The sequence below is a fragment of the Vigna unguiculata genome, chromosome 10 (assembly GCF_037176805.1).
Source record: "Vigna unguiculata cultivar grain cowpea cultivar isolate G323 ecotype 2 chromosome 10, ASM3717680v1, whole genome shotgun sequence".
In the NCBI taxonomy this organism is placed as follows: domain Eukaryota; kingdom Viridiplantae; phylum Streptophyta; class Magnoliopsida; order Fabales; family Fabaceae; genus Vigna; species Vigna unguiculata.
Genome location: NC_140801.1, coordinates 39,635,723 through 39,660,765, shown reverse-complemented (window position 1 = coordinate 39,660,765; position 25,043 = coordinate 39,635,723). Strand labels below are relative to the sequence as shown.

The following is a 25,043-nucleotide window of genomic DNA, read 5'->3' as shown; positions in this document are numbered from 1 at the left end:
ATCACCGTTTTTTGCAATTAAATCCAATAGTACCACCTAAATGACTCAAACTACTGTTACCAAAATTTATTCGGACACAAACAACCCACTTCACGTCCCCGGGCCCCGCGCCTCACCAAGTTTTCAAACTTAGGCCCAATGCGAAACCCATATATACATTGATCGTGCAATACTTGACAGGTGCGATCATACCAGCACTAATGCACCGGATCCCATCAGAACTCCGCAGTCAAGCGTGCTTGGGCGAGAGTAGTACTAGGATGGGTGACCTCCTGGGAAGTCCTCGTGTTGCACCTCTTTTTTACGTTTTTTTCTTTTTTTTTACGCCATTTTCATCACCGTTTTTTGCAATTAAATCCAATAGTACCACCTAAATGACTCAAACTACTGTTACCAAAATTTATTCGGACACAAACAACCCACTTCACGTCCCCGGGCCCCGCGCCTCACCAAGTTTTCAAACTTAGGCCCAATGCGAAACCCATATATACATTGATCGTGCAATACTTGACAGGTGCGATCATACCAGCACTAATGCACCGGATCCCATCAGAACTCCGCAGTCAAGCGTGCTTGGGCGAGAGTAGTACTAGGATGGGTGACCTCCTGGGAAGTCCTCGTGTTGCACCTCTTTTTTACGTTTTTTTCTTTTTTTTTACGCCATTTTCATCACCGTTTTTTGCAATTAAATCCAATAGTACCACCTAAATGACTCAAACTACTGTTACCAAAATTTATTCGGACACAAACAACCCACTTCACGTCCCCAGGCCCCGCGCCTCACCAAGTTTTCAAACTTAGGCCCAATGCGAAACCCATATATACATTGATCGTGCAATACTTGACAGGTGCGATCATACCAGCACTAATGCACCGGATCCCATCAGAACTCCGCAGTCAAGCGTGCTTGGGCGAGAGTAGTACTAGGATGGGTGACCTCCTGGGAAGTCCTCGTGTTGCACCTCTTTTTTACGTTTTTTTCTTTATTTTTACGCCATTTTCATCACCGTTTTTTGCAATTAAATCCAATAGTACCACCTAAATGACTCAAACTATTGTTACCAAAATTTATTCGGACACAAACAACCCACTTCACGTCCCCGGGCCCCGCGCCTCACCAAGTTTTCAAACTTAGGCCCAATGCGAAACCCATATATACATTGATCGTGCAATACTTGACAGGTGCGATCATACCAGCACTAATGCATCGGATCCCATCAGAACTCCGCAGTCAAGCATGCTTGGGCGAGAGTAGTACTAGGATGGGTGACCTCCTGGGAAGTCCTCGTGTTGCACCTCTTTTTTACGTTTTTTTCTTTTTTTTTACGCCATTTTCATCACCGTTTTTTGCAATTAAATCCAATAGTACCACCTAAATGACTCAAACTACTGTTACCAAAATTTATTCGGACACAAACAACCCACTTCACGTCCCCGGGCCCCGCGCCTCACCAAGTTTTCAAACTTAGGCCCAATGCGAAACCCATATATACATTGATCGTGCAATACTTGACAGGTGCGATCATACCAGCACTAATGCACCGGATCCCATCAGAACTCCGCAGTCAAGCGTGCTTGGGCGAGAGTAGTACTAGGATGGGTGACCTCCTGGGAAGTCCTCGTGTTGCACCTCTTTTTTACGTTTTTTTCTTTTTTTTTTACGCCATTTTCATCACCGTTTTTTGCAATTAAATCCAATAGTACCACCTAAATGACTCAAACTACTGTTACCAAAATTTATTCGGACACAAACAACCCACTTCACGTCCCCGGGCCCCGCGCCTCACCAAGTTTTCAAACTTAGGCCCAATGCGAAACCCATATATACATTGATCGTGCAATACTTGACAGGTGCGATCATACCAGCACTAATGCACCGGATCCCATCAGAACTCCGCAGTGAAGCGTGCTTGGGCGAGAGTAGTACTAGGATGGGTGACCTCCTGGGAAGTCCTCGTGTTGCACCTCTTTTTTACGTTTTTTTCTTTTTTTTTTACGCCATTTTCATCACCGTTTTTTGCAATTAAATCCAATAGTACCACCTAAATGACTCAAACTACTGTTACCAAAATTTATTCGGACACAAACAACCCACTTCACGTCCCCGGGCCCCGCGCCTCACCAAGTTTTCAAACTTAGGCCCAATGCGAAACCCATATATACATTGATCGTGCAATACTTGACAGGTGCGATCATACCAGCACTAATGCACCGGATCCCATCAGAACTCCGCAGTGAAGCGTGCTTGGGCGAGAGTAGTACTAGGATGGGTGACCTCCTGGGAAGTCCTCGTGTTGCACCTCTTTTTTACGTTTTTTTCTTTTTTTTTTACGCCATTTTCATCACCGTTTTTTGCAATTAAATCCAATAGTACCACCTAAATGACTCAAACTACTGTTACCAAAATTTATTCGGACACAAACAACCCACTTCACGTCCCCGGGCCCCGCGCCTCACCAAGTTTTCAAACTTAGGCCCAATGCGAAACCCATATATACATTGATCGTGCAATACTTGACAGGTGCGATCATACCAGCACTAATGCACCGGATCCCATCAGAACTCCGCAGTCAAGCGTGCTTGGGCGAGAGTAGTACTAGGATGGGTGACCTCCTGGGAAGTCCTCGTGTTGCACCTCTTTTTTACGTTTTTTTCTTTTTTTTTACGCCATTTTCATCACTGTTTTTTGCAATTAAATCCAATAGTACCACCTAAATGACTCAAACTACTGTTACCAAAATTTATTCGGACACAAACAACCCACTTCACGTCCCCGGGCCCCGCGCCTCACCAAGTTTTCAAACTTAGGCCCAATGCGAAACCCATATATACATTGATCGTGCAATACTTGACAGGTGCGATCATACCAGCACTAATGCACCGGATCCCATCAGAACTCCGCAGTTAAGCGTGCTTGGGCGAGAGTAGTACTAGGATGGGTGACCTCCTGGGAAGTCCTCGTGTTGCACCTCTTTTTTACGTTTTTTTGTTTTTTTTTACGCCATTTTCATCACCGTTTTTTGCAATTAAATCCAATAGTACCACCTAAATGACTCAAACTACTGTTACCAAAATTTATTCGGACACAAACAACCCACTTCACGTCCCCGGGCCCCGCGCCTCACCAAGTTTTCAAACTTAGGCCCAATGCGAAACCTATATATACATTGATCGTGCAATACTTGACAGGTGCGATCATACTAGCACTAATCCACCGGATCCCATCAGAACTCCGCAGTCAAGCGTGCTTGGGCGAGAGTAGTACTAGGATGGGTGACCTCCTGGGAAGTCCTCGTGTTGCACCTCTTTTTTACGTTTTTTTCTTTTTTTTACGCCATTTTCATCACCGTTTTTTGCAATTAAATCCAATAGTACCACCTAAATGACTCAAACTACTGTTACCAAAATTTATTCGGACACAAACAACCCACTTCACGTCCCCGGGCCCCGCGCCTCACCAAGTTTTCAAACTTAGGCCCAATGCGAAACCCATATATACATTGATCGTGCAATACTTGACAGGTGCGATCATACCAGCACTAATGCACCGGATCCCATCAGAACTCCGCAGTTAAGCGTGCTTGGGCGAGAGTAGTACTAGGATGGGTGACCTCCTGGGAAGTCCTCGTGTTGCACCTCTTTTTTACGTTTTTTTCTTTTTTTTTACGCCATTTTCATCACCGTTTTTTGCAATTAAATCCAATAGTACCACCTAAATGACTCAAACTACTGTTACCAAAATTTATTCGGACACAAACAACCCACTTCACGTCCCCGGGCCCCGCGCCTCACCAAGTTTTCAAACTTAGGCCCAATGCGAAACCCATATATACATTGATCGTGCAATACTTGACAGGTGCGATCATACCAGCACTAATGCACCGGATCCCATCAGAACTCCGCAGTTAAATGTGCTTGGGCGAGAGTAGTACTAGGATGGGTGACCTCCTGGGAAGTCCTCTTGTTGCACCTCTTTTTTACGTTTTTTTCTTTTTTTTTACGCCATTTTCATCACCGTTTTTTGCAATTAAATCCAATAGTACCACCTAAATGACTCAAACTACTGTTACCAAAATTTATTCGGACACAAACAACCCACTTCACGTCCCCGGGCCCCGCGCCTCACCAAGTTTTCAAACTTAGGCCCAATGCGAAACCCATATATACATTGATCGTGCAATACTTGACAGGTGCGATCATACCAGCACTAATGCACCGGATCCCATCAGAACTCCGCAGTCAAGCGTGCTTGGGCGAGAGTAGTACTAGGATGGGTGACCTCCTGGGAAGTCCTCGTGTTGCACCTCTTTTTTACGTTTTTTTCTCTTTTTTTACGCCATTTTCATCACCGTTTTTTGCAATTAAATCCAATAGTACCACCTAAATGACTCAAACTACTGTTACCAAAATTTATTCGGACACAAACAACCCACTTCACGTCCCCGGGCCCCGCGCCTCACCAAGTTTTCAAACTTAGGCCCAATGCGAAACCCATATATACATTGATCGTGCAATACTTGACAGGTGCGATCATACCAGCACTAATGCACCGGATCCCATCAGAACTCCGCAGTCAAGCGTGCTTGGGCGAGAGTAGTACTAGGATGTGTGACCTCCTGGGAAGTCCTCGTGTTGCACCTCTTTTTTACGTTTTTTTCTTTTTTTTTACGCCATTTTCATCACCGTTTTTTGCAATTAAATCCAATAGTACCACCTAAATGACTCAAACTACTGTTACCAAAATTTATTCGGACACAAACAACCCACTTCACGTCCCCGGGCCCCGCGCCTCACCAAGTTTTCAAACTTAGGCCCAATGCGAAACCCATATATACATTGATCGTGCAATACTTGACAGGTGCGATCATACCAGCACTAATGCACCGGATCCCATCAGAACTCCGCAGTCAAGCGTGCTTGGGCGAGAGTAGTACTAGGATGGGTGACCTCCTGGGAAGTCCTCGTGTTGCACCTCTTTTTTACGTTTTTTTCTTTTTTTTTACGCCATTTTCATCACCGTTTTTTTGCAATTAAATCCAATAGTACCACCTAAATGACTCAAACTACTGTTACCAAAATTTATTCGGACACAAACAACCCACTTCACGTCCCCGGGCCCCGCGCCTCACCAAGTTTTCAAACTTAGGCCCAATGCGAAACCCATATATACATTGATCGTGCAATACTTGACAGGTGCGATCATACCAGCACTAATGCACCGGATCCCATCAGAACTCCGCAGTCAAGCGTGCTTGGGCGAGAGTAGTACTAGGATGGGTGACCTCCTGGGAAGTCCTCGTGTTGCACCTCTTTTTTACGTTTTTTTCTTTTTTTTTACGCCATTTTCATCACCGTATTTTGCAATTAAATCCAATAGTACCACCTAAATGACTCAAACTACTGTTACCAAAATTTATTCGGACACAAACAACCCACTTCACGTCCCCGGGCCCCGCGCCTCACCAAGTTTTCAAACTTAGGCCCAATGCGAAACCCATATATACATTGATCGTGCAATACTTGACAGGTGCGATCATACCAGCACTAATGCACCGGATCCCATCAGAACTCCGCAGTCAAGCGTGCTTGGGCGAGAGTAGTACTAGGATGGGTGACCTCCTGGGAAGTCCTCGTGTTGCACCTCTTTTTTACGTTTTTTTCTCTTTTTTTACGCCATTTTCATCACCGTTTTTTGCAATTAAATCCAATAGTACCACCTAAATGACTCAAACTACTGTTACCAAAATTTATTCGGACACAAACAACCCACTTCACGTCCCCGGGCCCCGCGCCTCACCAAGTTTTCAAACTTAGGCCCAATGCGAAACCCATATATACATTGATCGTGCAATACTTGACAGGTGCGATCATACCAGCACTAATGCACCGGATCCCATCAGAACTCCGCAGTCAAGCGTGCTTGGGCGAGAGTAGTACTAGGATGGGTGACCTCCTGGGAAGTCCTCGTGTTGCACCTCTTTTTTACGTTTTTTTCTCTTTTTTTACGCCATTTTCATCACCGTTTTTTGCAATTAAATCCAATAGTACCACCTAAATGACTCAAACTACTGTTACCAAAATTTATTCGGACACAAACAACCCACTTCACGTCCCCGGGCCCCGCGCCTCACCAAGTTTTCAAACTTAGGCCCAATGCGAAACCCATATATACATTGATCGTGCAATACTTGACAGGTGCGATCATACCAGCACTAATGCACCGTATCCCATCAGAACTCCGCAGTCAAGCGTGCTTGGGCGAGAGTAGTACTAGGATGGGTGACCTCCTGGGAAGTCCTCGTGTTGCACCTCTTTTTTACGTTTTTTTCTTTTTTTTTACGCCATTTTCATCACCGTTTTTTGCAATTAAATCCAATAGTACCACCTAAATGACTCAAACTACTGTTACCAAAATTTATTCGGACACAAACAACCCACTTCACGTCCCCGGGCCCCGCGCCTCACCAAGTTTTCAAACTTAGGCCCAATGCGAAACCCATATATACATTGATCGTGCAATACTTGACAGGTGCGATCATACCAGCACTAATGCACCGGATCCCATCAGAACTCCGCAGTTAAGCGTGCTTGGGCGAGAGTAGTACTAGGATGGGTGACCTCCTGGGAAGTCCTCGTGTTGCACCTCTTTTTTACGTTTTTTTCTTTTTTTTTACGCCATTTTCATCACCGTTTTTTGCAATTAAATCCAATAGTACCACCTAAATGACTCAAACTACTGTTACCAAAATTTATTCGGACACAAACAACCCACTTCACGTCCCCGGGCCCCGCGCCTCACCAAGTTTTCAAACTTAGGCCCAATGCGAAACCCATATATACATTGATCGTGCAATACTTGACAGGTGCGATCATACCAGCACTAATGCACCGGATCCCATCAGAACTCCGCAGTTAAGCGTGCTTGGGCGAGAGTAGTACTAGGATGGGTGACCTCCTGGGAAGTCCTCGTGTTGCACCTCTTTTTTACGTTTTTTTCTTTTTTTTTTACGCCATTTTCATCACCGTTTTTTTGCAATTAAATCCAATAGTACCAGCTAAATGACTCAAACTACTGTTACCAAAATTTATTCGGACACAAACAACCCACTTCACGTCCCCGGGCCCCGCGCCTCACCAAGTTTTCAAACTTAGGCCCAATGCGAAACCCATATATACATTGATCGTGCAATACTTGACAGGTGCGATCATACCAGCACTAATGCACCGGATCCCATCAGAACTCCGCAGTTAAGCGTTCTTGGGCGAGAGTAGTACTAGGATGGGTGACCTCCTGGGAAGTCCTCGTGTTGCACCTCTTTTTTACGTTTTTTTCTTTTTTTTTTACGCCATTTTCATCACCGTTTTTTGCAATTAAATCCAATAGTACCACCTAAATGACTCAAACTACTGTTACCAAAATTTATTCGGACACAAACAACCCACTTCACGTCCCCGGGCCCCGCGCCTCACCAAGTTTTCAAACTTAGGCCCAATGCGAAACCCATATCAACATTGATCGTGCAATACTTGACAGGTGCGATCATACCAGCACTAATGCACCGGATCCCATCAGAACTCTGCAGTTAAGCGTGCTTGGGCGAGAGTAGTACTAGGATGGGTGACCTCCTGGGAAGTCCTCGTGTTGCACCTCTTTTTTACGTTTTTTTCTTTTTTTTTACGCCATTTTCATCACCGTTTTTTGCAATTAAATCCAATAGTACCACCTAAATGACTCAAACTACTGTTACCAAAATTTATTCGGACACAAACAACCCACTTCACGTCCCCGGGCCCCGCGCCTCACCAAGTTTTCAAACTTAGGCCCAATGCGAAACCCATATATACATTGATCGTGCAATACTTGACAGGTGCGATCATACCAGCACTAATGCACCGGATCCCATCAGAACTCCGCAGTCAAGCGTGCTTGGGCGAGAGTAGTACTAGGATGGGTGACCTCCTGGGAAGTCCTCGTGTTGCACCTCTTTTTTACGTTTTTTTCTTTTTTTTTACGCCATTTTCATCACCGTTTTTTGCAATTAAATCCAATAGTACCACCTAAATGACTCAAACTACTGTTACCAAAATTTATTCGGACACAAACAACCCACTTCACGTCCCCGGGCCCCGCGCCTCACCAAGTTTTCAAACTTAGGCCCAATGCGAAACCCATATATACATTGATCGTGCAATACTTGACAGGTGCGATCATACCAGCACTAATGCACCGGATCCCATCAGAACTCCACAGTCAAGCGTGCTTGGGCGAGAGTAGTACTAGGATGGGTGACCTCCTGGGAAGTCCTCGTGTTGCACCTCTTTTTTACGTTTTTTTCTTTTTTTTTACGCCATTTTCATCACCGTTTTTTGCAATTAAATCCAATAGTACCACCTAAATGACTCAAACTACTGTTACCAAAATTTATTCGGACACAAACAACCCACTTCACGTCCCCAGGCCCCGCGCCTCACCAAGTTTTCAAACTTAGGCCCAATGCGAAACCCATATATACATTGATCGTGCAATACTTGACAGGTGCGATCATACCAGCACTAATGCACCGGATCCCATCAGAACTCCGCAGTCAAGCGTGCTTGGGCGAGAGTAGTACTAGGATGGGTGACCTCCTGGGAAGTCCTCGTGTTGCACCTCTTTTTTACGTTTTTTTCTTTATTTTTACGCCATTTTCATCACCGTTTTTTGCAATTAAATCCAATAGTACCACCTAAATGACTCAAACTATTGTTACCAAAATTTATTCGGACACAAACAACCCACTTCACGTCCCCGGGCCCCGCGCCTCACCAAGTTTTCAAACTTAGGCCCAATGCGAAACCCATATATACATTGATCGTGCAATACTTGACAGGTGCGATCATACCAGCACTAATGCATCGGATCCCATCAGAACTCCGCAGTCAAGCGTGCTTGGGCGAGAGTAGTACTAGGATGGGTGACCTCCTGGGAAGTCCTCGTGTTGCACCTCTTTTTTACGTTTTTTTCTTTTTTTTTACGCCATTTTCATCACCGTTTTTTGCAATTAAATCCAATAGTACCACCTAAATGACTCAAACTACTGTTACCAAAATTTATTCGGACACAAACAACCCACTTCACGTCCCCGGGCCCCGCGCCTCACCAAGTTTTCAAACTTAGGCCCAATGCGAAACCCATATATACATTGATCGTGCAATACTTGACAGGTGCGATCATACCAGCACTAATGCACCGGATCCCATCAGAACTCCGCAGTCAAGCGTGCTTGGGCGAGAGTAGTACTAGGATGGGTGACCTCCTGGGAAGTCCTCGTGTTGCACCTCTTTTTTACGTTTTTTTCTTTTTTTTTTACGCCATTTTCATCACCGTTTTTTGCAATTAAATCCAATAGTACCACCTAAATGACTCAAACTACTGTTACCAAAATTTATTCGGACACAAACAACCCACTTCACGTCCCCGGGCCCCGCGCCTCACCAAGTTTTCAAACTTAGGCCCAATGCGAAACCCATATATACATTGATCGTGCAATACTTGACAGGTGCGATCATACCAGCACTAATGCACCGGATCCCATCAGAACTCCGCAGTGAAGCGTGCTTGGGCGAGAGTAGTACTAGGATGGGTGACCTCCTGGGAAGTCCTCGTGTTGCACCTCTTTTTTACGTTTTTTTCTTTTTTTTTTACGCCATTTTCATCACCGTTTTTTGCAATTAAATCCAATAGTACCACCTAAATGACTCAAACTACTGTTACCAAAATTTATTCGGACACAAACAACCCACTTCACGTCCCCGGGCCCCGCGCCTCACCAAGTTTTCAAACTTAGGCCCAATGCGAAACCCATATATACATTGATCGTGCAATACTTGACAGGTGCGATCATACCAGCACTAATGCACCGGATCCCATCAGAACTCCGCAGTGAAGCGTGCTTGGGCGAGAGTAGTACTAGGATGGGTGACCTCCTGGGAAGTCCTCGTGTTGCACCTCTTTTTTACGTTTTTTTCTTTTTTTTTTTACGCCATTTTCATCACCGTTTTTTGCAATTAAATCCAATAGTACCACCTAAATGACTCAAACTACTGTTACCAAAATTTATTCGGACACAAACAACCCACTTCACGTCCCCGGGCCCCGCGCCTCACCAAGTTTTCAAACTTAGGCCCAATGCGAAACCCATATATACATTGATCGTGCAATACTTGACAGGTGCGATCATACCAGCACTAATGCACCGGATCCCATCAGAACTCCGCAATTAAGCTTGCTTGGGCGAGAGTAGTACTAGGATGGGTGACCTCCTGGGAAGTCCTCGTGTTGCACCTCTTTTTTACGTTTTTTTCTTTTTTTTTTACGCCATTTTCATCACCGTTTTTTGCAATTAAATCCAATAGTACCACCTAAATGACTCAAACTACTGTTACCAAAATTTATTCGGACACAAACAACCCACTTCACGTCCCCGGGCCCCGCGCCTCACCAAGTTTTCAAACTTAGGCCCAATGCGAAACCCATATATACATTGATCGTGCAATACTTGACAGGTGCGATCATACCAGCACTAATGCACCGGATCCCATCAGAACTCCGCAGTGAAGCGTGCTTGGGCGAGAGTAGTACTAGGATGGGTGACCTCCTGGGAAGTCCTCGTGTTGCACCTCTTTTTTACGTTTTTTTCTTTTTTTTTTACGCCATTTTCATCACCGTTTTTTGCAATTAAATCCAATAGTACCACCTAAATGACTCAAACTACTGTTACCAAAATTTATTCGGACACAAACAACCCACTTCACGTCCCCGGGCCCCGCGCCTCACCAAGTTTTCAAACTTAGGCCCAATGCGAAACCCATATATACATTGATCGTGCAATACTTGACAGGTGCGATCATACCAGCACTAATGCACCGGATCCCATCAGAACTCCGCAGTTAAGCGTGCTTGGGCGAGAGTAGTACTAGGATGGGTGACCTCCTGGGAAGTCCTCGTGTTGCACCTCTTTTTTACGTTTTTTTCTTTTTTTTTACGCCATTTTCATCACCGTTTTTTGCAATTAAATCCAATAGTACCACCTAAATGACTCAAACTACTGTTACCAAAATTTATTCGGACACAAACAACCCACTTCACGTCCCCAGGCCCCGCGCCTCACCAAGTTTTCAAACTTAGGCCCAATGCGAAACCCATATATACATTGATCGTGCAATACTTGACAGGTGCGATCATACCAGCACTAATGCACCGGATCCCATCAGAACTCCGCAGTCAAGCGTGCTTGGGCGAGAGTAGTACTAGGATGGGTGACCTCCTGGGAAGTCCTCGTGTTGCACCTCTTTTTTACGTTTTTTTCTTTATTTTTACGCCATTTTCATCACCGTTTTTTGCAATTAAATCCAATAGTACCACCTAAATGACTCAAACTATTGTTACCAAAATTTATTCGGACACAAACAACCCACTTCACGTCCCCGGGCCCCGCGCCTCACCAAGTTTTCAAACTTAGGCCCAATGCGAAACCCATATATACATTGATCGTGCAATACTTGACAGGTGCGATCATACCAGCACTAATGCATCGGATCCCATCAGAACTCCGCAGTCAAGCGTGCTTGGGCGAGAGTAGTACTAGGATGGGTGACCTCCTGGGAAGTCCTCGTGTTGCACCTCTTTTTTACGTTTTTGTCTTTTTTTTTACGCCATTTTCATCACCGTTTTTTGCAATTCAATCCAATAGTACCACCTAAATGACTCAAACTACTGTTACCAAAATTTATTCGGACACAAACAACCCACTTCACGTCCCCGGGCCCCGCGCCTCACCAAGTTTTCAAACTTAGGCCCAATGCGAAACCCATATATACATTGATCGTGCAATACTTGACAGGTGCGATCATACCAGCACTAATGCACCGGATCCCATCAGAACTCCGCAGTCAAGCGTGCTTGGGCGAGAGTAGTACTAGGATGGGTGACCTCCTGGGAAGTCCTCGTGTTGCACCTCTTTTTTACGTTTTTTTCTTTTTTTTTTACGCCATTTTCATCACCGTTTTTTGCAATTAAATCCAATAGTACCACCTAAATGACTCAAACTACTGTTACCAAAATTTATTCGGACACAAACAACCCACTTCACGTCCCCGGGCCCCGCGCCTCACCAAGTTTTCAAACTTAGACCCAATGCGAAACCCATATATACATTGATCGTGCAATACTTGACAGGTGCGATCATACCAGCACTAATGCACCGGATCCCATCAGAACTCCGCAGTGAAGCGTGCTTGGGCGAGAGTAGTACTAGGATGGGTGACCTCCTGGGAAGTCCTCGTGTTGCACCTCTTTTTTACGTTTTTTTCTTTTTTTTTTACACCATTTTCATCACCGTTTTTTGCAATTAAATCCAATAGTACCACCTAAATGACTCAAACTACTGTTACCAAAATTTATTCGGACACAAACAACCCACTTCACGTCCCCGGGCCCCGCGCCTCACCAAGTTTTCAAACTTAGGCCCAATGCGAAACCCATATATACATTGATCGTGCAATACTTGACAGGTGCGATCATACCAGCACTAATGCACCGGATCCCATCAGAACTCCGCAGTGAAGCGTGCTTGGGCGAGAGTAGTACTAGGATGGGTGACCTCCTGGGAAGTCCTCGTGTTGCACCTCTTTTTTACGTTTTTTTCTTTTTTTTTTTTACGCCATTTTCATCACCGTTTTTTGCAATTAAATCCAATAGTACCACCTAAATGACTCAAACTACTGTTACCAAAATTTATTCGGACACAAACAACCCACTTCACGTCCCCGGGCCCCGCGCCTCACCAAGTTTTCAAACTTAGGCCCAATGCGAAACCCATATATACATTGATCGTGCAATACTTGACAGGTGCGATCATACCAGCACTAATGCACCGGATCCCATCAGAACTCCGCAGTTAAGCTTGCTTGGGCGAGAGTAGTACTAGGATGGGTGACCTCCTGGGAAGTCCTCGTGTTGCACCTCTTTTTTACGTTTTTTTCTTTTTTTTTTACGCCATTTTCATCACCGTTTTTTGCAATTAAATCCAATAGTACCACCTAAATGACTCAAACTACTGTTACCAAAATTTATTCGGACACAAACAACCCACTTCACGTCCCCGGGCCCCGCGCCTCACCAAGTTTTCAAACTTAGGCCCAATGCGAAACCCATATATACATTGATCGTGCAATACTTGACAGGTGCGATCATACCAGCACTAATGCACCGGATCCCATCAGAACTCCGCAGTCAAGCGTGCTTGGGCGAGAGTAGTACTAGGATGGGTGACCTCCTGGGAAGTCCTCGTGTTGCACCTCTTTTTTACGTTTTTTTCTTTTTTTTTTTACGCCATTTTCATCACCGTTTTTTGCAATTAAATCCAATAGTACCACCTAAATGACTCAAACTACTGTTACCAAAATTTATTCGGACACAAACAACCCACTTCACGTCCCCGGGCCCCGCGCCTCACCAAGTTTTCAAACTTAGGCCCAATGCGAAACCCATATATACATTGATCGTGCAATACTTGACAGGTGCGATCATACCAGCACTAATGCACCGGATCCCATCAGAACTCCGCAGTTAAGCGTGCTTGGGCGAGAGTAGTACTAGGATGGGTGACCTCCTGGGAAGTCCTCGTGTTGCACCTCTTTTTTACGTTTTTTTCTTTTTTTTTACGCCATTTTCATCACCGTTTTTTGCAATTAAATCCAATAGTACCACCTAAATGACTCAAACTACTGTTACCAAAATTTATTCGGACACAAACAACCCACTTCACGTCCCCGGGCCCTGCGCCTCACCAAGTTTTCAAACTTAGGCCCAATGCGAAACCCATATATACATTGATCGTGCAATACTTGACAGGTGCGATCATACCAGCACTAATGCACCGGATCCCATCAGAACTCCGCAGTTAAGCGTGCTTGGGCGAGAGTAGTACTAGGATGGGTGACCTCCTGGGAAGTCCTCGTGTCGCACCTCTTTTTTACGTTTTTTTCTTTTTTTTTACGCCATTTTCATCACCGTTTTTTGCAATTAAATCCAATAGTACCACCTAAATGACTCAAACTACTGTTACCAAAATTTATTCGGACACAAACAACCCACTTCACGTCCCCGGGCCCCGCGCCTCACCAAGTTTTCAAACTTAGGCCCAATGCGAAACCCATATATACATTGATCGTGCAATACTTGACAGGTGCGATCATACCAGCACTAATGCACCGGATCCCATCAGAACTCCGCAGTTAAGCGTTCTTGGGCGAGAGTAGTACTAGGATGGGTGACCTCCTGGGAAGTCCTCGTGTTGCACCTCTTTTTTACGTTTTTTTCTTTTTTTTTACGCCATTTTCATCACCGTTTTTTGCAATTAAATCCAATAGTACCACCTAAATGACTCAAACTACTGTTACCAAAATTTATTCGGACACAAACAACCCACTTCACGTCCCCGGGCCCCGCGCCTCACCAAGTTTTCAAACTTAGGCCCAATGCGAAACCCATATATACATTGATCGTGCAATACTTGACAGGTGCGATCATACCAGCACTAATGCACCGGATTCCATCAGAACTCTGCAGTTAAGCGTGCTTGGGCGAGAGTAGTACTAGGATGGGTGACCTCCTGGGAAGTCCTCGTGTTGCACCTCTTTTTTACGTTTTTTTCTTTTTTTTTACGCCATTTTCATCACCGTTTTTTGCAATTAAATCCAATAGTACCACCTAAATGACTCAAACTACTGTTACCAAAATTTATTCGGACACAAACAACCCACTTCACATCCCCGGGCCCCGCGCCTCACCAAGTTTTCAAACTTAGGCCCAATGCGAAACCCATATATACATTGATCGTGCAATACTTGACAGGTGCGATCATACCAGCACTAATGCACCGGATCCCATCAGAACTCCGCAGTGAAGCGTGCTTGGGCGAGAGTAGTACTAGGATGGGTGACCTCCTGGGAAGTCCTCGTGTTGCACCTCTTTTTTACGTTTTTTTCTTTTTTTTTACGCCATTTTCATCACCGTTTTTTGCAATTAAATCCAATAGTACCACCTAAATGACTCAAACTACTGTTACCAAAATTTATTCGGACACAAACAACCCACTTCACGTCCCCGGGCCCCGCGCCTCACCAAGTTTTCAAACTTAGGCCCAATGCGAAACCCATATATACATTGATCGTGCAATACTTGACAGGTGCGATCATACCAGCACTAATGCACCGGATCCCATCAGAACTTCGCAGTCAAGCGTGCTTGGGCGAGAGTAGTACTAGGATGGGTGACCTCCTGGGAAGTCCTCGTGTTGCACCTCTTTTTTACGTTTTTTTCTTTTTTTTTTACGCCATTTTCATCACCGTTTTTTGCAATTAAATCCAATAGTACCACCTAAATGACTCAAACTACTGTTACCAAAATTTATTCGGACACAAACAACCCACTTCACGTCCCCGGGCCCCGCGCCTCACCAAGTTTTCAAACTTAGGCCCAATGCGAAACCCATATATACATTGATCGTGCAATACTTGACAGGTGCGATCATACCAGCACTAATGCACCGGATCCCATCAGAACTCCGCAGTCAAGCGTGCTTGGGCGAGAGTAGTACTAGGATGGGTGACCTCCTGGGAAGTCCTCGTGTTGCACTTCTTTTTTACGTTTTTTTCTTTTTTTTTACGCCATTTTCATCACCGTTTTTTGCAATTAAATCCAATAGTACCACCTAAATGACTCAAACTACTGTTACCAAAATTTATTCGGACACAAACAACCCACTTCACGTCCCCGGGCCCCGCGCCTCACCAAGTTTTCAAACTTAGGCCCAATGCGAAACCCATATATACATTGATCGTGCAATACTTGACAGGTGCGATCATACCAGCACTAATGCACCGGATCCCATCAGAACTCCGTAGTCAAGCGTGCTTGGGCGAGAGTAGTACTAGGATGGGTGACCTCCTGGGAAGTCCTCGTGTTGCACCTCTTTTTTACGTTTTTTTCTTTTTTTTACGCCATTTTCATCACCGTTTTTTGCAATTAAATCCAATAGTACCACCTAAATGACTCAAACTACTGTTACCAAAATTTATTCGGACACAAACAACCCACTTCACGTCCCCGGGCCCCGCGCCTCACCAAGTTTTCAAACTTAGGCCCAATGCGAAACCCATATATACATTGATCGTGCAATACTTGACAGGTGCGATCATACCAGCACTAATGCACCGGATCCCATCAGAACTCCGCAGTCAAGCGTGCTTGGGCGAGAGTAGTACTAGGATGGGTGACCTCCTGGGAAGTCCTCGTGTTGCACCTCTTTTTTACGTTTTTTTCTTTTTTTTTACGCCATTTTCATCACCGTTTTTTGCAATTAAATCTAATAGTACCACCTAAATGACTCAAACTACTGTTACCAAAATTTATTCGGACACAAACAACCCACTTCACGTCCCCGGGCCCCGCGCCTCACCAAGTTTTCAAACTTAGGCCCAATGCGAAACCCATATATACATTGATCGTGCAATACTTGACAGGTGCGATCATACCAGCACTAATGCACCGGATCCCATCAGAACTCCGCAGTTAAGCGTTCTTGGGCGAGAGTAGTACTATTATGGGTGACCTCCTGGGAAGTCCTCGTGTTGCACCTCTTTTTTACGTTTTTTTCTTTTTTTTTTACGCCATTTTCATCACCGTTTTTTGCAATTAAATCCAATAGTACCACCTAAATGACTCAAACTACTGTTACCAAAATTTATTCGGACACAAACAACCCACTTCACGTCCCCGGGCCCCGCGCCTCACCAAGTTTTCAAACTTAGGCCCAATGCGAAACCCATATATACATTGATCGTGCAATACTTGACAGGTGCGATCATACCAGCACTAATGCACCGGATCCCATCAGAACTCTGCAGTTAAGCGTGCTTGGGTGAGAGTAGTACTAGGATGGGTGACCTCCTGGGAAGTCCTCGTGTTGCACCTCTTTTTTACGTTTTTTTCTTTTTTTTTACGCCATTTTCATCACCGTTTTTTGCAATTAAATCCAATAGTACCACCTAAATGACTCAAACTACTGTTACCAAAATTTATTCGGACACAAACAACCCACTTCACGTCCCCGGGCCCCGCGCCTCACCAAGTTTTCAAACTTAGGCCCAATGCGAAACCCATATATACATTGATCGTGCAATACTTGACAGGTGCGATCATACCAGCACTAATGCACCGGATCCCATCAGAACTCCGCAGTCAAGCGTGCTTGGGCGAGAGTAGTACTAGGATGGGTGACCTCCTGGGAAGTCCTCGTGTTGCACCTCTTTTTTACGTTTTTTTCTTTTTTTTACGCCATTTTCATCACCGTTTTTTGCAATTAAATCCAATAGTACCACCTAAATGACTCAAACTACTGTTACCAAAATTTATTCGGACACAAACAACCCACTTCACGTCCCCGGGCCCCGCGCCTCACCAAGTTTTCAAACTTAGGCCCAATGCGAAACCCATATATACATTGATCGTGCAATACTTGACAGGTGCGATCATACCAGCACTAATGCACCGGATCCCATCAGAACTCCGCAGTCAAGCGTGCTTGGGCGAGAGTAGTACTAGGATGGGTGACCTCCTGGGAAGTCCTCGTGTTGCACCTCTTTTTTACGTTTTTTTCTTTTTTTTTTACGCCATTTTCATCACCGTTTTTTGCAATTAAATCCAATAGTACCACCTAAATGACTCAAACTACTGTTACCAAAATTTATTCGGACACAAACAACCCACTTCACGTCCCCGGGCCCCGCGCCTCACCAAGTTTTCAAACTTAGGCCCAATGCGAAACCCATATATACATTGATCGTGCAATACTTGACAGGTGCGATCATACCAGCACTAATGCACCGGATCCCATCAGAACTCCGCAGTCAAGCGTGCTTGGGCGAGAGTAGTACTAGGATGGGTGACCTCCTGGGAAGTCCTCGTGTTGCACCTCTTTTTTACGTTTTTTTCTTTTTTTTACGCCATTTTCATCACCGTTTTTGCAATTAAATCCAATAGTACCACCTAAATGACTCAAACTACTGTTACCAAAATTTATTCGGACACAAACAACCCACTTCACGTCCCCGGGCCCCGCGCCTCACCAAGTTTTCAAACTTAGGCCCAATGCGAAACCCATATATACATTGATCGTGCAATACTTGACAGGTGCGATCATACCAGCACTAATGCACCGGATCCCATCAGAACTCCGCAGTCAAGCGTGCTTGGGCGAGAGTAGTACTAGGATGGGTGACCTCCTGGGAAGTCCTCGTGTTGCACCTCTTTTTTATGTTTTTTTCTTTTTTTTTACGCCATTTTCATCACCGTTTTTTGCAATTAAATCCAATAGTACCACCTAAATGACTCAAACTACTGTTACCAAAATTTATTCGGACACAAACAACCCACTTCACGTCCCCGGGCCCCGCGCCTCACCAAGTTTTCAAACTTAGGCCCAATGCGAAACCCATATATACATTGATCGTGCAATACTTGACAGGTGCGATCATACCAGCACTAATGCACCGGATCCCATCAGAACTCCGCAGTCAAGCGTGCTTGGGCGAGAGTAGTACTAGGATGGGTGACCTCCTGGGAAGTCCTCGTGTTGCACCTCTTTTTTACGTTTTTTTCTTTTTTTTTACGCCATTTTCATCACCGTTTTTTGCAATTAAATCCAATAGTACCACCTAAATGACTCAAACTACTGTTACCAAAATTTATTCGGACACAAACAACCCACTTCACGTCCCCGGGCCCCGCGCCTCACCAAGTTTTCAAACTTAGGCCCAATGCGAAACCCATATATACATTGATCGTGCAATACTTGACAGGTGCGATCATACCAGCACTAATGCACCGGATCCCATCAGAACTCCGCAGTGAAGCGTGCTTGGGCGAGAGTAGTACTAGGATGGGTGACCTCCTGGGAAGTCCTCATGTTGCACCTCTTTTTTACGTTTTTTTTTTTTTACGCCATTTTCATCACCGTTTTTTGCAATTAAATCCAATAGTACCACCTAAATGACTCAAACTACTGTTACCAAAATTTATTCGGACACAAACAACCCACTTCACGTCCCCGGGCCCCGCGCCTCACCAAGTTTTCAAACTTAGGCCCAATGCGAAACCCATATATACATTGATCGTGCAATACTTGACAGGTGCGATCATACCAGCACTAATGCACCGGATCCCATCAGAACTCCGCAGTTAAGCGTGCTTGGGCGAGAGTAGTTGTAACATCCCTATTTTTAACAAACTGTATTATTTATTTTAAATAAAACACTTAGAAAATCTTCTATGTTTACTAATGTTTCGTATTTTATTATGATGTAGTTTAAACATTAAAAATATATTTTATCATGATGTAATTTTTACTTATTGAAAATAACAATAAGAACAAAAACAGAACAAATATAATATATATATATATATATATATATTAGGAAAAAAAATATTTTAATTAAATAGGTGTGTGTAAAAAAAATAATAATAATAAAGAATCTTCTAAAAGAAAAAAAAATAGAAAAGGAAAAGAAAAAGAAAAACAAAGAAAAGAAAAGAAATAAAAGAAAAAGAAAGAAGATAAGGAGATTTAAAGGAGTTATATCTAAATACATGGAAGATAAGAATAATTAGAAGTGATAACCTTACATTTAATGCATCCATTCATTACTTGGCAAGTTGGCACATGCATGGCTTGTAAATGGATGAAAGAAATGAATGATGAAAGAAAGATGACCTAAGATTACATCATGCACATGTATTACATGGATTACTTGGAAAGTTTTGGATTACCTTTCATTAATGAAAGGAATCTTATCTTAATCTATAAATACATGGAAGAAATGATGGAAGGGTGATTACGTAAGAGAAATAAGGAAAGCATGAAGCTTATCTTTTCATTAATGAAGAGAATCTTTGCATTAATGAAGTTGCACATGGTTTGCTTATAAAAGGATGGCATGAAAGAGAAAAATGTAGAAAGAATTAAAGGAAAGGTGAGTTAAGTGAGAAAGAAAGAACGGAAGAGAGAGAAAGAGAGAAAGAAATAGAGAGAAAAAGTTAGAGCAAAAGATTTGAAAGAGATCTTGGTCTTGTAGAAGTATTACTAGTGTGTCCCTCCAACTAATCAGGTAAGGGGGGAGTGAGGTTGAGCTTTTTTTATATTAATCTTGATAAACTCATGGGTTTTATATTAATCTTTTATTTATTTTGACTCATATATTATTCTATTAACTTATTTTCATTTATTATCCTCTTATATTTATTTTATTTTATCTTAAATTATACACTGCTCCTGTTTATTTATTTATTTTATTTTATCTCTAAATATGTATTGATCCTATTTATTTATTTTATTTTATTTATCTCCAGTTATGCACTGGTCCTGTTTATTTATTTTATTTAATTTATCTCCAGTTATGCACTGGTCCTGTTTATTTATTTTATTTTATTTATCTCCAGTTATGCACTGGTCCTGTTTATTTATTTTATTTAATTTATCTCCAGTTATGCACTGGTCCTGTTTATTTATTTTACTTTATTTATCTCCAGTTATGCACTGGTCCTGTTTATTTATTTTATTTAATTTATCTCCAGTTATGCACTGGTCCTGTTTATTTATTTAATTTAATTTATCTCCAGTTATGCACTGGTCCTGTTTATTTATTTTATTTAATTTATCTCCAGTTATGCACTGGTCCTATTTATTTATTTTATTTTATTTTATTTATATCCAGTTATGCACTGGTTCTGTTTATTTATTTTATTTTATTTTTTCTCCAGTTACGCACTGGTCCCGTTTAATTTATATTTTTGTTATTATATTTATTTATAATTTTATAATCCTTATCTAATTATTTATTTAAAGTTCTTGCTTTGATTCTTATTTTATCATTATAATTAGAAAATAAAAATAAATGTGAAGTGAAAGTAAATATTATTTTATTCAGTGAGTTTGGATAGAAGAAAATTGCATGGACATTTTATCGTTATTTTATATTCTTTGTGTATAGTCTATACAATGACATGATAGTCATCACATTTTATGACTTTTGAAAATATCCAAAAGTATGTCAGTTAAGTAAAAGTTAAGTCTGGTTTCAATAAGTTGATATTAAACCAGTGTCAGAGTGTTTGTATTTGGGAAGTCACAGTTTGGTACACTGCGGGATGAAAGGCAGGGACCATGGTTGGGTCTAAGGAAGTTTTACCAAGTAGGTGAATATCTGGATAGTTCAGAATAGCGCACTGGACTAGGATATTCATAGGCCAAACTTGGGACTATCCGATACCTGCTCGGCATCGCCAAGGTTAGGTAGTGAGTATAGATCTCTTTTGTGAGCCGATGAATGGCTAGTATTCTCGAGAAAGAAATAATTATGATTGTACCAATATTTTATGAGAAATACTCAACTACCTAATCACTTCCCAAAGCAACTTTTGATGTTCAGATTGGATCATCAAAAGTGAAATATGGATCCATATGTCTGGTAAAACAAGATCAAGTTTTGTGGTTGTAGGTCCAAATCTAGGCCCCCGGTGTCTGCATTGTTTGTTGAGTTTATTAAGATTGATATTTAAGGCTTATAAAGATCTCACTCCTTTCATATTTTTCTTTCATATGTACCTGTTGCATGAGCAGAAGGGGAACCTGCTCAGTGAGAGTTGTTCGGGATATTATTGGTGGATCTTCTGAAGATTGACTCATGGATAATTTCTATTAATATCTTTAGGAGATGTTAAAAATATAGAAAATCTTCTATTTTGATGTAAGACTCTTAATATTATACAAATATATATTTTTGTAATATTTCATGAACAATTACAGAGATGTAAACCATATATATATGAATATGATATTATGTTATTATTAATGTTCTCTCAAGGATAATCTTATAAAAAAAATTAATTCCATATCTTTTTATCCAAAAATAATTATTTAGTATAGTAGTCGGGGCGTCACATTTAGTGGTATCAGAGCGGTTCCTTCTGTCAAGACCTTGGGTATGGTGTCTTCCATGTTTGTAGTCTCTACTAGTAAGTAAAGGTGTAAGTTGTTTGTTCTTACATTTTTCTTGTAAAAGAGAAATGCAAGATAAGTAGACTAATAAAAGTAAGTAATAACAACAATTAATACTTGTAGTAAGGATAAGTTTTAACAATAGTTAAAAAATAAATAAAAATCTAAAGAAAACTAAGGAAATTGTTCATTCTTTCAGGAAAAGATGGATAACGGACCAAACATTACCAATGAGTTGTTGGAAAGAATGACAATTGTCCTGGAAAATATGAGCCAAAAACAAAATGTTGAACCCATGGAAAATCAAGGATTAGAAACTTTTCGCAGGAATAATCCACAAAAATTTAAAGGGGGATTTAATCCTGAAGGTGCTCAATCATGGATAGCAGAAATTGAGAAAATTTTCATCGCAATGACGTGTGCAGATGCAAATAGAGTCACATTTGCTACATTTATGCTTGTTGAAGAAGCTGAAAACTGGTGGAGATTTACAAAACAACAATTGGAGGATGAAGGGAGACAAATTACTTGGGAAGCCTTCAAACAAAAGTTTCTGGAAAAATATTTTCCAGAGGATCTTCGAAGGAGGAAAGAAGTTGAATTCCTTAATCTTCGTCAAGGAATCATGTCTGTAGGAGAATATGCAGCAAAGTTTGACGAATTGTCCAAATTTTGTCCTTACTTTCATGATAGAGTTGATGAACGTTCTCGTTGTTCCAAGTTTGAAAGTGGACTAAGACCTGATATTAAACAAGCAGTTGGTTATTTAGAGATTTCTTCTTTTCCCACTCTTGTAAATCGTTGTAGGATTTATGAGGATGATACTAAGGCAAGACAAATTCAGTGGAGACAAGGAGGGCCTTTGAGGCACAAAAGAAATGATTTTAATAATAAGAAACCCTACCAACGTCCATCTCATACTTCGTGGAATTCTTCAGGACAAAGACATTCCTCTGCTGCCAATAATTCAGGCATAACCAACCTTATCAAATGTTTCCACTGTGGAGGACCTCATCTGTCAAGAAATTGCACCACAAGGACTATAACTTGCTTCAATTGTGGGAAGTTGGGTCATTATCGTAATGAATGCAAAGAGTTAATTAAGGAGCAAGGAAGTGGGGGAAGCAGCAACAGAGGAAATAATCAACTTGGAAGACCAAAGACAACCGGGAGAGTCTTCACGATGAATGGTACTGAAGCTGTTCAATCTGAAGATCTAATCCAAGGTAAATGCATCATAAATGGTCACCTCGTTAATGTACTATATGATTCAGGTGCTACTCATTCTTTCATATCACGTGAATGTGTCAAACATTTAAAATTACCTGTCTCTTTATTACCATATGATTTAACTGTGTCTACTCCTACCAATGTTCCAGTCACGACTTCACTTGCATGTACAAATTGCAATATTTCTATAGGGAATAGAAAATTTTCTGTAAATCTTATATGTCTACCCTTGTCTCATTTGGATATTGTTCTTGGAATGGACTGGTTATCTTCCAACCATGTTCTCCTAAACTGTCACGATAAGACTTTAATTTTTGAATCACACATAAGTGAAGTTTTTGACTCAAAAGAATTAAAAGAGAGTACTACCAACCACAATGAAATCCCAAAAGGATCTCAAGTATACATGATCTTAACTTCTTTAAAAGTCAAGGAAATTCCAGACATTAATAAGTTTCCTGTTGTTTGTGAGTATCTTGATGTTTTCCCTGAGGATGTCCCTGGGTTACCTCCACAAAGAGAAATAGAATTCACTATAGACTTGGTACCAGGATCAAGACCTGTGTCTATAGCCCCTTATAGGATGTCACCTCTAGAGTTAGCAGAGTTGAAAAAACAAATAGAAGAATTGTTGGATAAACAATTTATCAGACCTAGTGTTTCTCCCTGGGGTGCGCCAGTATTGTTAGTTAAGAAAAAGGATGGCACTATGAGGTTGTGTGTGGATTATCGTCAGCTTAACAAAATCACCATTAAGAACAAATACCCTCTACCAAGGATTGATGATTTGATGGATCAATTGAGAGGTGCTGTGGTATATTCCAAAATTGACTTAAAATCTGGTTATCATCAGATTCGAGTCAAGGCGGAAGATATTCAAAAGACAGCTTTTAGGACAAGATACGGTCATTATGAGTACTTGGTAATGCCTTTTGGTGTGACCAATGCTCCTGCCATTTTTATGGATTATATGAATCGTATTTTTCATGAATTTTTGGATAAATTTGTGGTTGTTTTCATTGACGACATTTTAATTTATTCCAAAAATCATGAAGAACATGAGAGACATTTGAGGATTGTGTTACAAATTCTAAGAGAGAGACAATTGTATGGAAAATGGTCAAAGTGTGAATTCTGGTTGAGAGAAGTTCAATTTTTGGGTCATGTGATATCACAAAATGGCATTGCAGTTGACCCCTCAAAGGTTCAAGCGGTATTGCTTTGGGAACAACCAAAGAATATCACAGAAATACGTAGTTTCTTAGGATTAGCAGGCTACTATAGAAAATTCATTGAAGGATTTTCTAAATTAGCATTGCCTTTGACTAAGTTAACACGTAAGGGAAAACCTTTCGAATGGAATGAAGCATGTGAGTTTAGTTTTCAAGAATTGAAGAAAAAATTAACATCTGCGCCTGTTTTAATCCTTCCTGACCCTACAAAAAATTTTGAGGTATATTGTGATGCATGTGGACAAGGATTAGGATGTGTGTTGATGCAAGAAAGAAAAGTTGCAGCTTATGCTTCACGACAACTCAAGCAACATGAGCTTAATTATCCTACACATGATTTAGAATTAGCTGCAGTGGTGTTTGCATTAAAAATATGGAGACATTACTTGTATGGAGCAAGGTTTGAAGTTTTCAGTGACCATAAAAGTTTAAAGTACCTTTTTGATCAGAAAGAACTAAACATGAGACAACGTAGATGGATGGA

At 41.9% G+C, this 25,043-nt stretch overlaps 1 protein-coding gene and 57 non-coding genes across 58 annotated transcripts; all 58 read left to right on the top strand.

The window, feature by feature from the left end:
• Positions 1-178: 178 nt before the first annotated feature.
• Positions 179-297, top strand: LOC146883024 (5S ribosomal RNA). The gene has a single exon (XR_014985985.1). It is a non-coding gene; the product is annotated as a 5S ribosomal RNA (ribosomal RNA).
• Positions 298-512: 215 nt separating this feature from the next.
• On the top strand, positions 513-631 carry LOC146883023 (5S ribosomal RNA). The gene has a single exon (XR_014985984.1). It is a non-coding gene; the product is annotated as a 5S ribosomal RNA (ribosomal RNA).
• Positions 632-846: 215 nt separating this feature from the next.
• LOC146883022 (5S ribosomal RNA) lies at positions 847-965 on the top strand. Its single transcript, XR_014985983.1, has one exon. It is a non-coding gene; the product is annotated as a 5S ribosomal RNA (ribosomal RNA).
• Positions 966-1,180: 215 nt separating this feature from the next.
• On the top strand, positions 1,181-1,299 carry LOC146883021 (5S ribosomal RNA). The gene has a single exon (XR_014985650.1). It is a non-coding gene; the product is annotated as a 5S ribosomal RNA (ribosomal RNA).
• Positions 1,300-1,514: 215 nt separating this feature from the next.
• LOC146883020 (5S ribosomal RNA) lies at positions 1,515-1,633 on the top strand. Its single transcript, XR_014985982.1, has one exon. It is a non-coding gene; the product is annotated as a 5S ribosomal RNA (ribosomal RNA).
• A 216-nt stretch (positions 1,634-1,849) lies between these two features.
• On the top strand, positions 1,850-1,968 carry LOC146883019 (5S ribosomal RNA). Its single transcript, XR_014985882.1, has one exon. It is a non-coding gene; the product is annotated as a 5S ribosomal RNA (ribosomal RNA).
• Positions 1,969-2,184: 216 nt separating this feature from the next.
• Positions 2,185-2,303, top strand: LOC146883018 (5S ribosomal RNA). Its single transcript, XR_014985881.1, has one exon. It is a non-coding gene; the product is annotated as a 5S ribosomal RNA (ribosomal RNA).
• Positions 2,304-2,519: 216 nt separating this feature from the next.
• LOC146883017 (5S ribosomal RNA) lies at positions 2,520-2,638 on the top strand. The gene has a single exon (XR_014985981.1). It is a non-coding gene; the product is annotated as a 5S ribosomal RNA (ribosomal RNA).
• A 215-nt stretch (positions 2,639-2,853) lies between these two features.
• LOC146883016 (5S ribosomal RNA) lies at positions 2,854-2,972 on the top strand. The gene has a single exon (XR_014985837.1). It is a non-coding gene; the product is annotated as a 5S ribosomal RNA (ribosomal RNA).
• Positions 2,973-3,187: 215 nt separating this feature from the next.
• LOC146883015 (5S ribosomal RNA) lies at positions 3,188-3,306 on the top strand. Its single transcript, XR_014985535.1, has one exon. It is a non-coding gene; the product is annotated as a 5S ribosomal RNA (ribosomal RNA).
• A 214-nt stretch (positions 3,307-3,520) lies between these two features.
• LOC146883014 (5S ribosomal RNA) lies at positions 3,521-3,639 on the top strand. Its single transcript, XR_014985836.1, has one exon. It is a non-coding gene; the product is annotated as a 5S ribosomal RNA (ribosomal RNA).
• Positions 3,640-3,854: 215 nt separating this feature from the next.
• Positions 3,855-3,973, top strand: LOC146883013 (5S ribosomal RNA). Its single transcript, XR_014985622.1, has one exon. It is a non-coding gene; the product is annotated as a 5S ribosomal RNA (ribosomal RNA).
• A 215-nt stretch (positions 3,974-4,188) lies between these two features.
• On the top strand, positions 4,189-4,307 carry LOC146883012 (5S ribosomal RNA). The gene has a single exon (XR_014985980.1). It is a non-coding gene; the product is annotated as a 5S ribosomal RNA (ribosomal RNA).
• A 215-nt stretch (positions 4,308-4,522) lies between these two features.
• On the top strand, positions 4,523-4,641 carry LOC146883011 (5S ribosomal RNA). The gene has a single exon (XR_014985626.1). It is a non-coding gene; the product is annotated as a 5S ribosomal RNA (ribosomal RNA).
• Positions 4,642-4,856: 215 nt separating this feature from the next.
• LOC146883010 (5S ribosomal RNA) lies at positions 4,857-4,975 on the top strand. Its single transcript, XR_014985979.1, has one exon. It is a non-coding gene; the product is annotated as a 5S ribosomal RNA (ribosomal RNA).
• Positions 4,976-5,191: 216 nt separating this feature from the next.
• On the top strand, positions 5,192-5,310 carry LOC146883009 (5S ribosomal RNA). Its single transcript, XR_014985978.1, has one exon. It is a non-coding gene; the product is annotated as a 5S ribosomal RNA (ribosomal RNA).
• A 215-nt stretch (positions 5,311-5,525) lies between these two features.
• LOC146883008 (5S ribosomal RNA) lies at positions 5,526-5,644 on the top strand. Its single transcript, XR_014985977.1, has one exon. It is a non-coding gene; the product is annotated as a 5S ribosomal RNA (ribosomal RNA).
• A 215-nt stretch (positions 5,645-5,859) lies between these two features.
• LOC146883007 (5S ribosomal RNA) lies at positions 5,860-5,978 on the top strand. The gene has a single exon (XR_014985976.1). It is a non-coding gene; the product is annotated as a 5S ribosomal RNA (ribosomal RNA).
• A 215-nt stretch (positions 5,979-6,193) lies between these two features.
• On the top strand, positions 6,194-6,312 carry LOC146883006 (5S ribosomal RNA). Its single transcript, XR_014985647.1, has one exon. It is a non-coding gene; the product is annotated as a 5S ribosomal RNA (ribosomal RNA).
• A 215-nt stretch (positions 6,313-6,527) lies between these two features.
• Positions 6,528-6,646, top strand: LOC146883005 (5S ribosomal RNA). Its single transcript, XR_014985835.1, has one exon. It is a non-coding gene; the product is annotated as a 5S ribosomal RNA (ribosomal RNA).
• Positions 6,647-6,861: 215 nt separating this feature from the next.
• Positions 6,862-6,980, top strand: LOC146883004 (5S ribosomal RNA). Its single transcript, XR_014985834.1, has one exon. It is a non-coding gene; the product is annotated as a 5S ribosomal RNA (ribosomal RNA).
• A 217-nt stretch (positions 6,981-7,197) lies between these two features.
• Positions 7,198-7,316, top strand: LOC146883003 (5S ribosomal RNA). The gene has a single exon (XR_014986083.1). It is a non-coding gene; the product is annotated as a 5S ribosomal RNA (ribosomal RNA).
• A 216-nt stretch (positions 7,317-7,532) lies between these two features.
• On the top strand, positions 7,533-7,651 carry LOC146883002 (5S ribosomal RNA). The gene has a single exon (XR_014986036.1). It is a non-coding gene; the product is annotated as a 5S ribosomal RNA (ribosomal RNA).
• A 215-nt stretch (positions 7,652-7,866) lies between these two features.
• Positions 7,867-7,985, top strand: LOC146883001 (5S ribosomal RNA). The gene has a single exon (XR_014985975.1). It is a non-coding gene; the product is annotated as a 5S ribosomal RNA (ribosomal RNA).
• A 215-nt stretch (positions 7,986-8,200) lies between these two features.
• LOC146883000 (5S ribosomal RNA) lies at positions 8,201-8,319 on the top strand. The gene has a single exon (XR_014985597.1). It is a non-coding gene; the product is annotated as a 5S ribosomal RNA (ribosomal RNA).
• A 215-nt stretch (positions 8,320-8,534) lies between these two features.
• Positions 8,535-8,653, top strand: LOC146882999 (5S ribosomal RNA). The gene has a single exon (XR_014985974.1). It is a non-coding gene; the product is annotated as a 5S ribosomal RNA (ribosomal RNA).
• Positions 8,654-8,868: 215 nt separating this feature from the next.
• On the top strand, positions 8,869-8,987 carry LOC146882998 (5S ribosomal RNA). The gene has a single exon (XR_014985527.1). It is a non-coding gene; the product is annotated as a 5S ribosomal RNA (ribosomal RNA).
• Positions 8,988-9,202: 215 nt separating this feature from the next.
• On the top strand, positions 9,203-9,321 carry LOC146882997 (5S ribosomal RNA). The gene has a single exon (XR_014985973.1). It is a non-coding gene; the product is annotated as a 5S ribosomal RNA (ribosomal RNA).
• A 216-nt stretch (positions 9,322-9,537) lies between these two features.
• Positions 9,538-9,656, top strand: LOC146882996 (5S ribosomal RNA). Its single transcript, XR_014985880.1, has one exon. It is a non-coding gene; the product is annotated as a 5S ribosomal RNA (ribosomal RNA).
• Positions 9,657-9,872: 216 nt separating this feature from the next.
• On the top strand, positions 9,873-9,991 carry LOC146882995 (5S ribosomal RNA). The gene has a single exon (XR_014985879.1). It is a non-coding gene; the product is annotated as a 5S ribosomal RNA (ribosomal RNA).
• Positions 9,992-10,208: 217 nt separating this feature from the next.
• On the top strand, positions 10,209-10,327 carry LOC146882994 (5S ribosomal RNA). Its single transcript, XR_014985646.1, has one exon. It is a non-coding gene; the product is annotated as a 5S ribosomal RNA (ribosomal RNA).
• A 216-nt stretch (positions 10,328-10,543) lies between these two features.
• LOC146882993 (5S ribosomal RNA) lies at positions 10,544-10,662 on the top strand. Its single transcript, XR_014985878.1, has one exon. It is a non-coding gene; the product is annotated as a 5S ribosomal RNA (ribosomal RNA).
• Positions 10,663-10,878: 216 nt separating this feature from the next.
• On the top strand, positions 10,879-10,997 carry LOC146882992 (5S ribosomal RNA). Its single transcript, XR_014985833.1, has one exon. It is a non-coding gene; the product is annotated as a 5S ribosomal RNA (ribosomal RNA).
• A 215-nt stretch (positions 10,998-11,212) lies between these two features.
• Positions 11,213-11,331, top strand: LOC146882991 (5S ribosomal RNA). The gene has a single exon (XR_014985972.1). It is a non-coding gene; the product is annotated as a 5S ribosomal RNA (ribosomal RNA).
• A 215-nt stretch (positions 11,332-11,546) lies between these two features.
• LOC146882990 (5S ribosomal RNA) lies at positions 11,547-11,665 on the top strand. Its single transcript, XR_014985526.1, has one exon. It is a non-coding gene; the product is annotated as a 5S ribosomal RNA (ribosomal RNA).
• A 215-nt stretch (positions 11,666-11,880) lies between these two features.
• Positions 11,881-11,999, top strand: LOC146882989 (5S ribosomal RNA). Its single transcript, XR_014985971.1, has one exon. It is a non-coding gene; the product is annotated as a 5S ribosomal RNA (ribosomal RNA).
• Positions 12,000-12,215: 216 nt separating this feature from the next.
• Positions 12,216-12,334, top strand: LOC146882988 (5S ribosomal RNA). The gene has a single exon (XR_014985877.1). It is a non-coding gene; the product is annotated as a 5S ribosomal RNA (ribosomal RNA).
• Positions 12,335-12,550: 216 nt separating this feature from the next.
• Positions 12,551-12,669, top strand: LOC146882987 (5S ribosomal RNA). The gene has a single exon (XR_014985876.1). It is a non-coding gene; the product is annotated as a 5S ribosomal RNA (ribosomal RNA).
• A 218-nt stretch (positions 12,670-12,887) lies between these two features.
• Positions 12,888-13,006, top strand: LOC146882986 (5S ribosomal RNA). The gene has a single exon (XR_014986072.1). It is a non-coding gene; the product is annotated as a 5S ribosomal RNA (ribosomal RNA).
• A 216-nt stretch (positions 13,007-13,222) lies between these two features.
• LOC146882985 (5S ribosomal RNA) lies at positions 13,223-13,341 on the top strand. The gene has a single exon (XR_014985970.1). It is a non-coding gene; the product is annotated as a 5S ribosomal RNA (ribosomal RNA).
• A 217-nt stretch (positions 13,342-13,558) lies between these two features.
• LOC146882984 (5S ribosomal RNA) lies at positions 13,559-13,677 on the top strand. The gene has a single exon (XR_014985832.1). It is a non-coding gene; the product is annotated as a 5S ribosomal RNA (ribosomal RNA).
• Positions 13,678-13,892: 215 nt separating this feature from the next.
• On the top strand, positions 13,893-14,011 carry LOC146882983 (5S ribosomal RNA). Its single transcript, XR_014985715.1, has one exon. It is a non-coding gene; the product is annotated as a 5S ribosomal RNA (ribosomal RNA).
• Positions 14,012-14,226: 215 nt separating this feature from the next.
• Positions 14,227-14,345, top strand: LOC146882982 (5S ribosomal RNA). Its single transcript, XR_014986082.1, has one exon. It is a non-coding gene; the product is annotated as a 5S ribosomal RNA (ribosomal RNA).
• Positions 14,346-14,560: 215 nt separating this feature from the next.
• Positions 14,561-14,679, top strand: LOC146882981 (5S ribosomal RNA). The gene has a single exon (XR_014985540.1). It is a non-coding gene; the product is annotated as a 5S ribosomal RNA (ribosomal RNA).
• Positions 14,680-14,894: 215 nt separating this feature from the next.
• Positions 14,895-15,013, top strand: LOC146882980 (5S ribosomal RNA). The gene has a single exon (XR_014985875.1). It is a non-coding gene; the product is annotated as a 5S ribosomal RNA (ribosomal RNA).
• Positions 15,014-15,228: 215 nt separating this feature from the next.
• On the top strand, positions 15,229-15,347 carry LOC146882979 (5S ribosomal RNA). Its single transcript, XR_014985524.1, has one exon. It is a non-coding gene; the product is annotated as a 5S ribosomal RNA (ribosomal RNA).
• Positions 15,348-15,563: 216 nt separating this feature from the next.
• LOC146882978 (5S ribosomal RNA) lies at positions 15,564-15,682 on the top strand. The gene has a single exon (XR_014986046.1). It is a non-coding gene; the product is annotated as a 5S ribosomal RNA (ribosomal RNA).
• A 215-nt stretch (positions 15,683-15,897) lies between these two features.
• Positions 15,898-16,016, top strand: LOC146882977 (5S ribosomal RNA). The gene has a single exon (XR_014986025.1). It is a non-coding gene; the product is annotated as a 5S ribosomal RNA (ribosomal RNA).
• A 214-nt stretch (positions 16,017-16,230) lies between these two features.
• LOC146882976 (5S ribosomal RNA) lies at positions 16,231-16,349 on the top strand. Its single transcript, XR_014985969.1, has one exon. It is a non-coding gene; the product is annotated as a 5S ribosomal RNA (ribosomal RNA).
• Positions 16,350-16,564: 215 nt separating this feature from the next.
• On the top strand, positions 16,565-16,683 carry LOC146882975 (5S ribosomal RNA). The gene has a single exon (XR_014985609.1). It is a non-coding gene; the product is annotated as a 5S ribosomal RNA (ribosomal RNA).
• Positions 16,684-16,899: 216 nt separating this feature from the next.
• On the top strand, positions 16,900-17,018 carry LOC146882974 (5S ribosomal RNA). The gene has a single exon (XR_014985556.1). It is a non-coding gene; the product is annotated as a 5S ribosomal RNA (ribosomal RNA).
• A 215-nt stretch (positions 17,019-17,233) lies between these two features.
• LOC146882973 (5S ribosomal RNA) lies at positions 17,234-17,352 on the top strand. Its single transcript, XR_014985968.1, has one exon. It is a non-coding gene; the product is annotated as a 5S ribosomal RNA (ribosomal RNA).
• A 214-nt stretch (positions 17,353-17,566) lies between these two features.
• Positions 17,567-17,685, top strand: LOC146882972 (5S ribosomal RNA). The gene has a single exon (XR_014985967.1). It is a non-coding gene; the product is annotated as a 5S ribosomal RNA (ribosomal RNA).
• Positions 17,686-17,901: 216 nt separating this feature from the next.
• Positions 17,902-18,020, top strand: LOC146882971 (5S ribosomal RNA). Its single transcript, XR_014985966.1, has one exon. It is a non-coding gene; the product is annotated as a 5S ribosomal RNA (ribosomal RNA).
• A 213-nt stretch (positions 18,021-18,233) lies between these two features.
• Positions 18,234-18,352, top strand: LOC146882970 (5S ribosomal RNA). The gene has a single exon (XR_014985965.1). It is a non-coding gene; the product is annotated as a 5S ribosomal RNA (ribosomal RNA).
• A 215-nt stretch (positions 18,353-18,567) lies between these two features.
• Positions 18,568-18,686, top strand: LOC146882969 (5S ribosomal RNA). The gene has a single exon (XR_014985964.1). It is a non-coding gene; the product is annotated as a 5S ribosomal RNA (ribosomal RNA).
• Positions 18,687-18,901: 215 nt separating this feature from the next.
• On the top strand, positions 18,902-19,020 carry LOC146882968 (5S ribosomal RNA). The gene has a single exon (XR_014985610.1). It is a non-coding gene; the product is annotated as a 5S ribosomal RNA (ribosomal RNA).
• Positions 19,021-22,302: 3,282 nt separating this feature from the next.
• LOC146882967 (uncharacterized) lies at positions 22,303-23,518 on the top strand. Its single transcript, XM_085667461.1, has 2 exons — positions 22,303-23,355; positions 23,477-23,518. Exons 1-2 carry the CDS (start codon positions 22,303-22,305, stop codon positions 23,516-23,518), a joined length of 1,095 nt encoding a protein of 364 aa, XP_085523587.1.
• Positions 23,519-25,043: the final 1,525 nt, after the last annotated feature.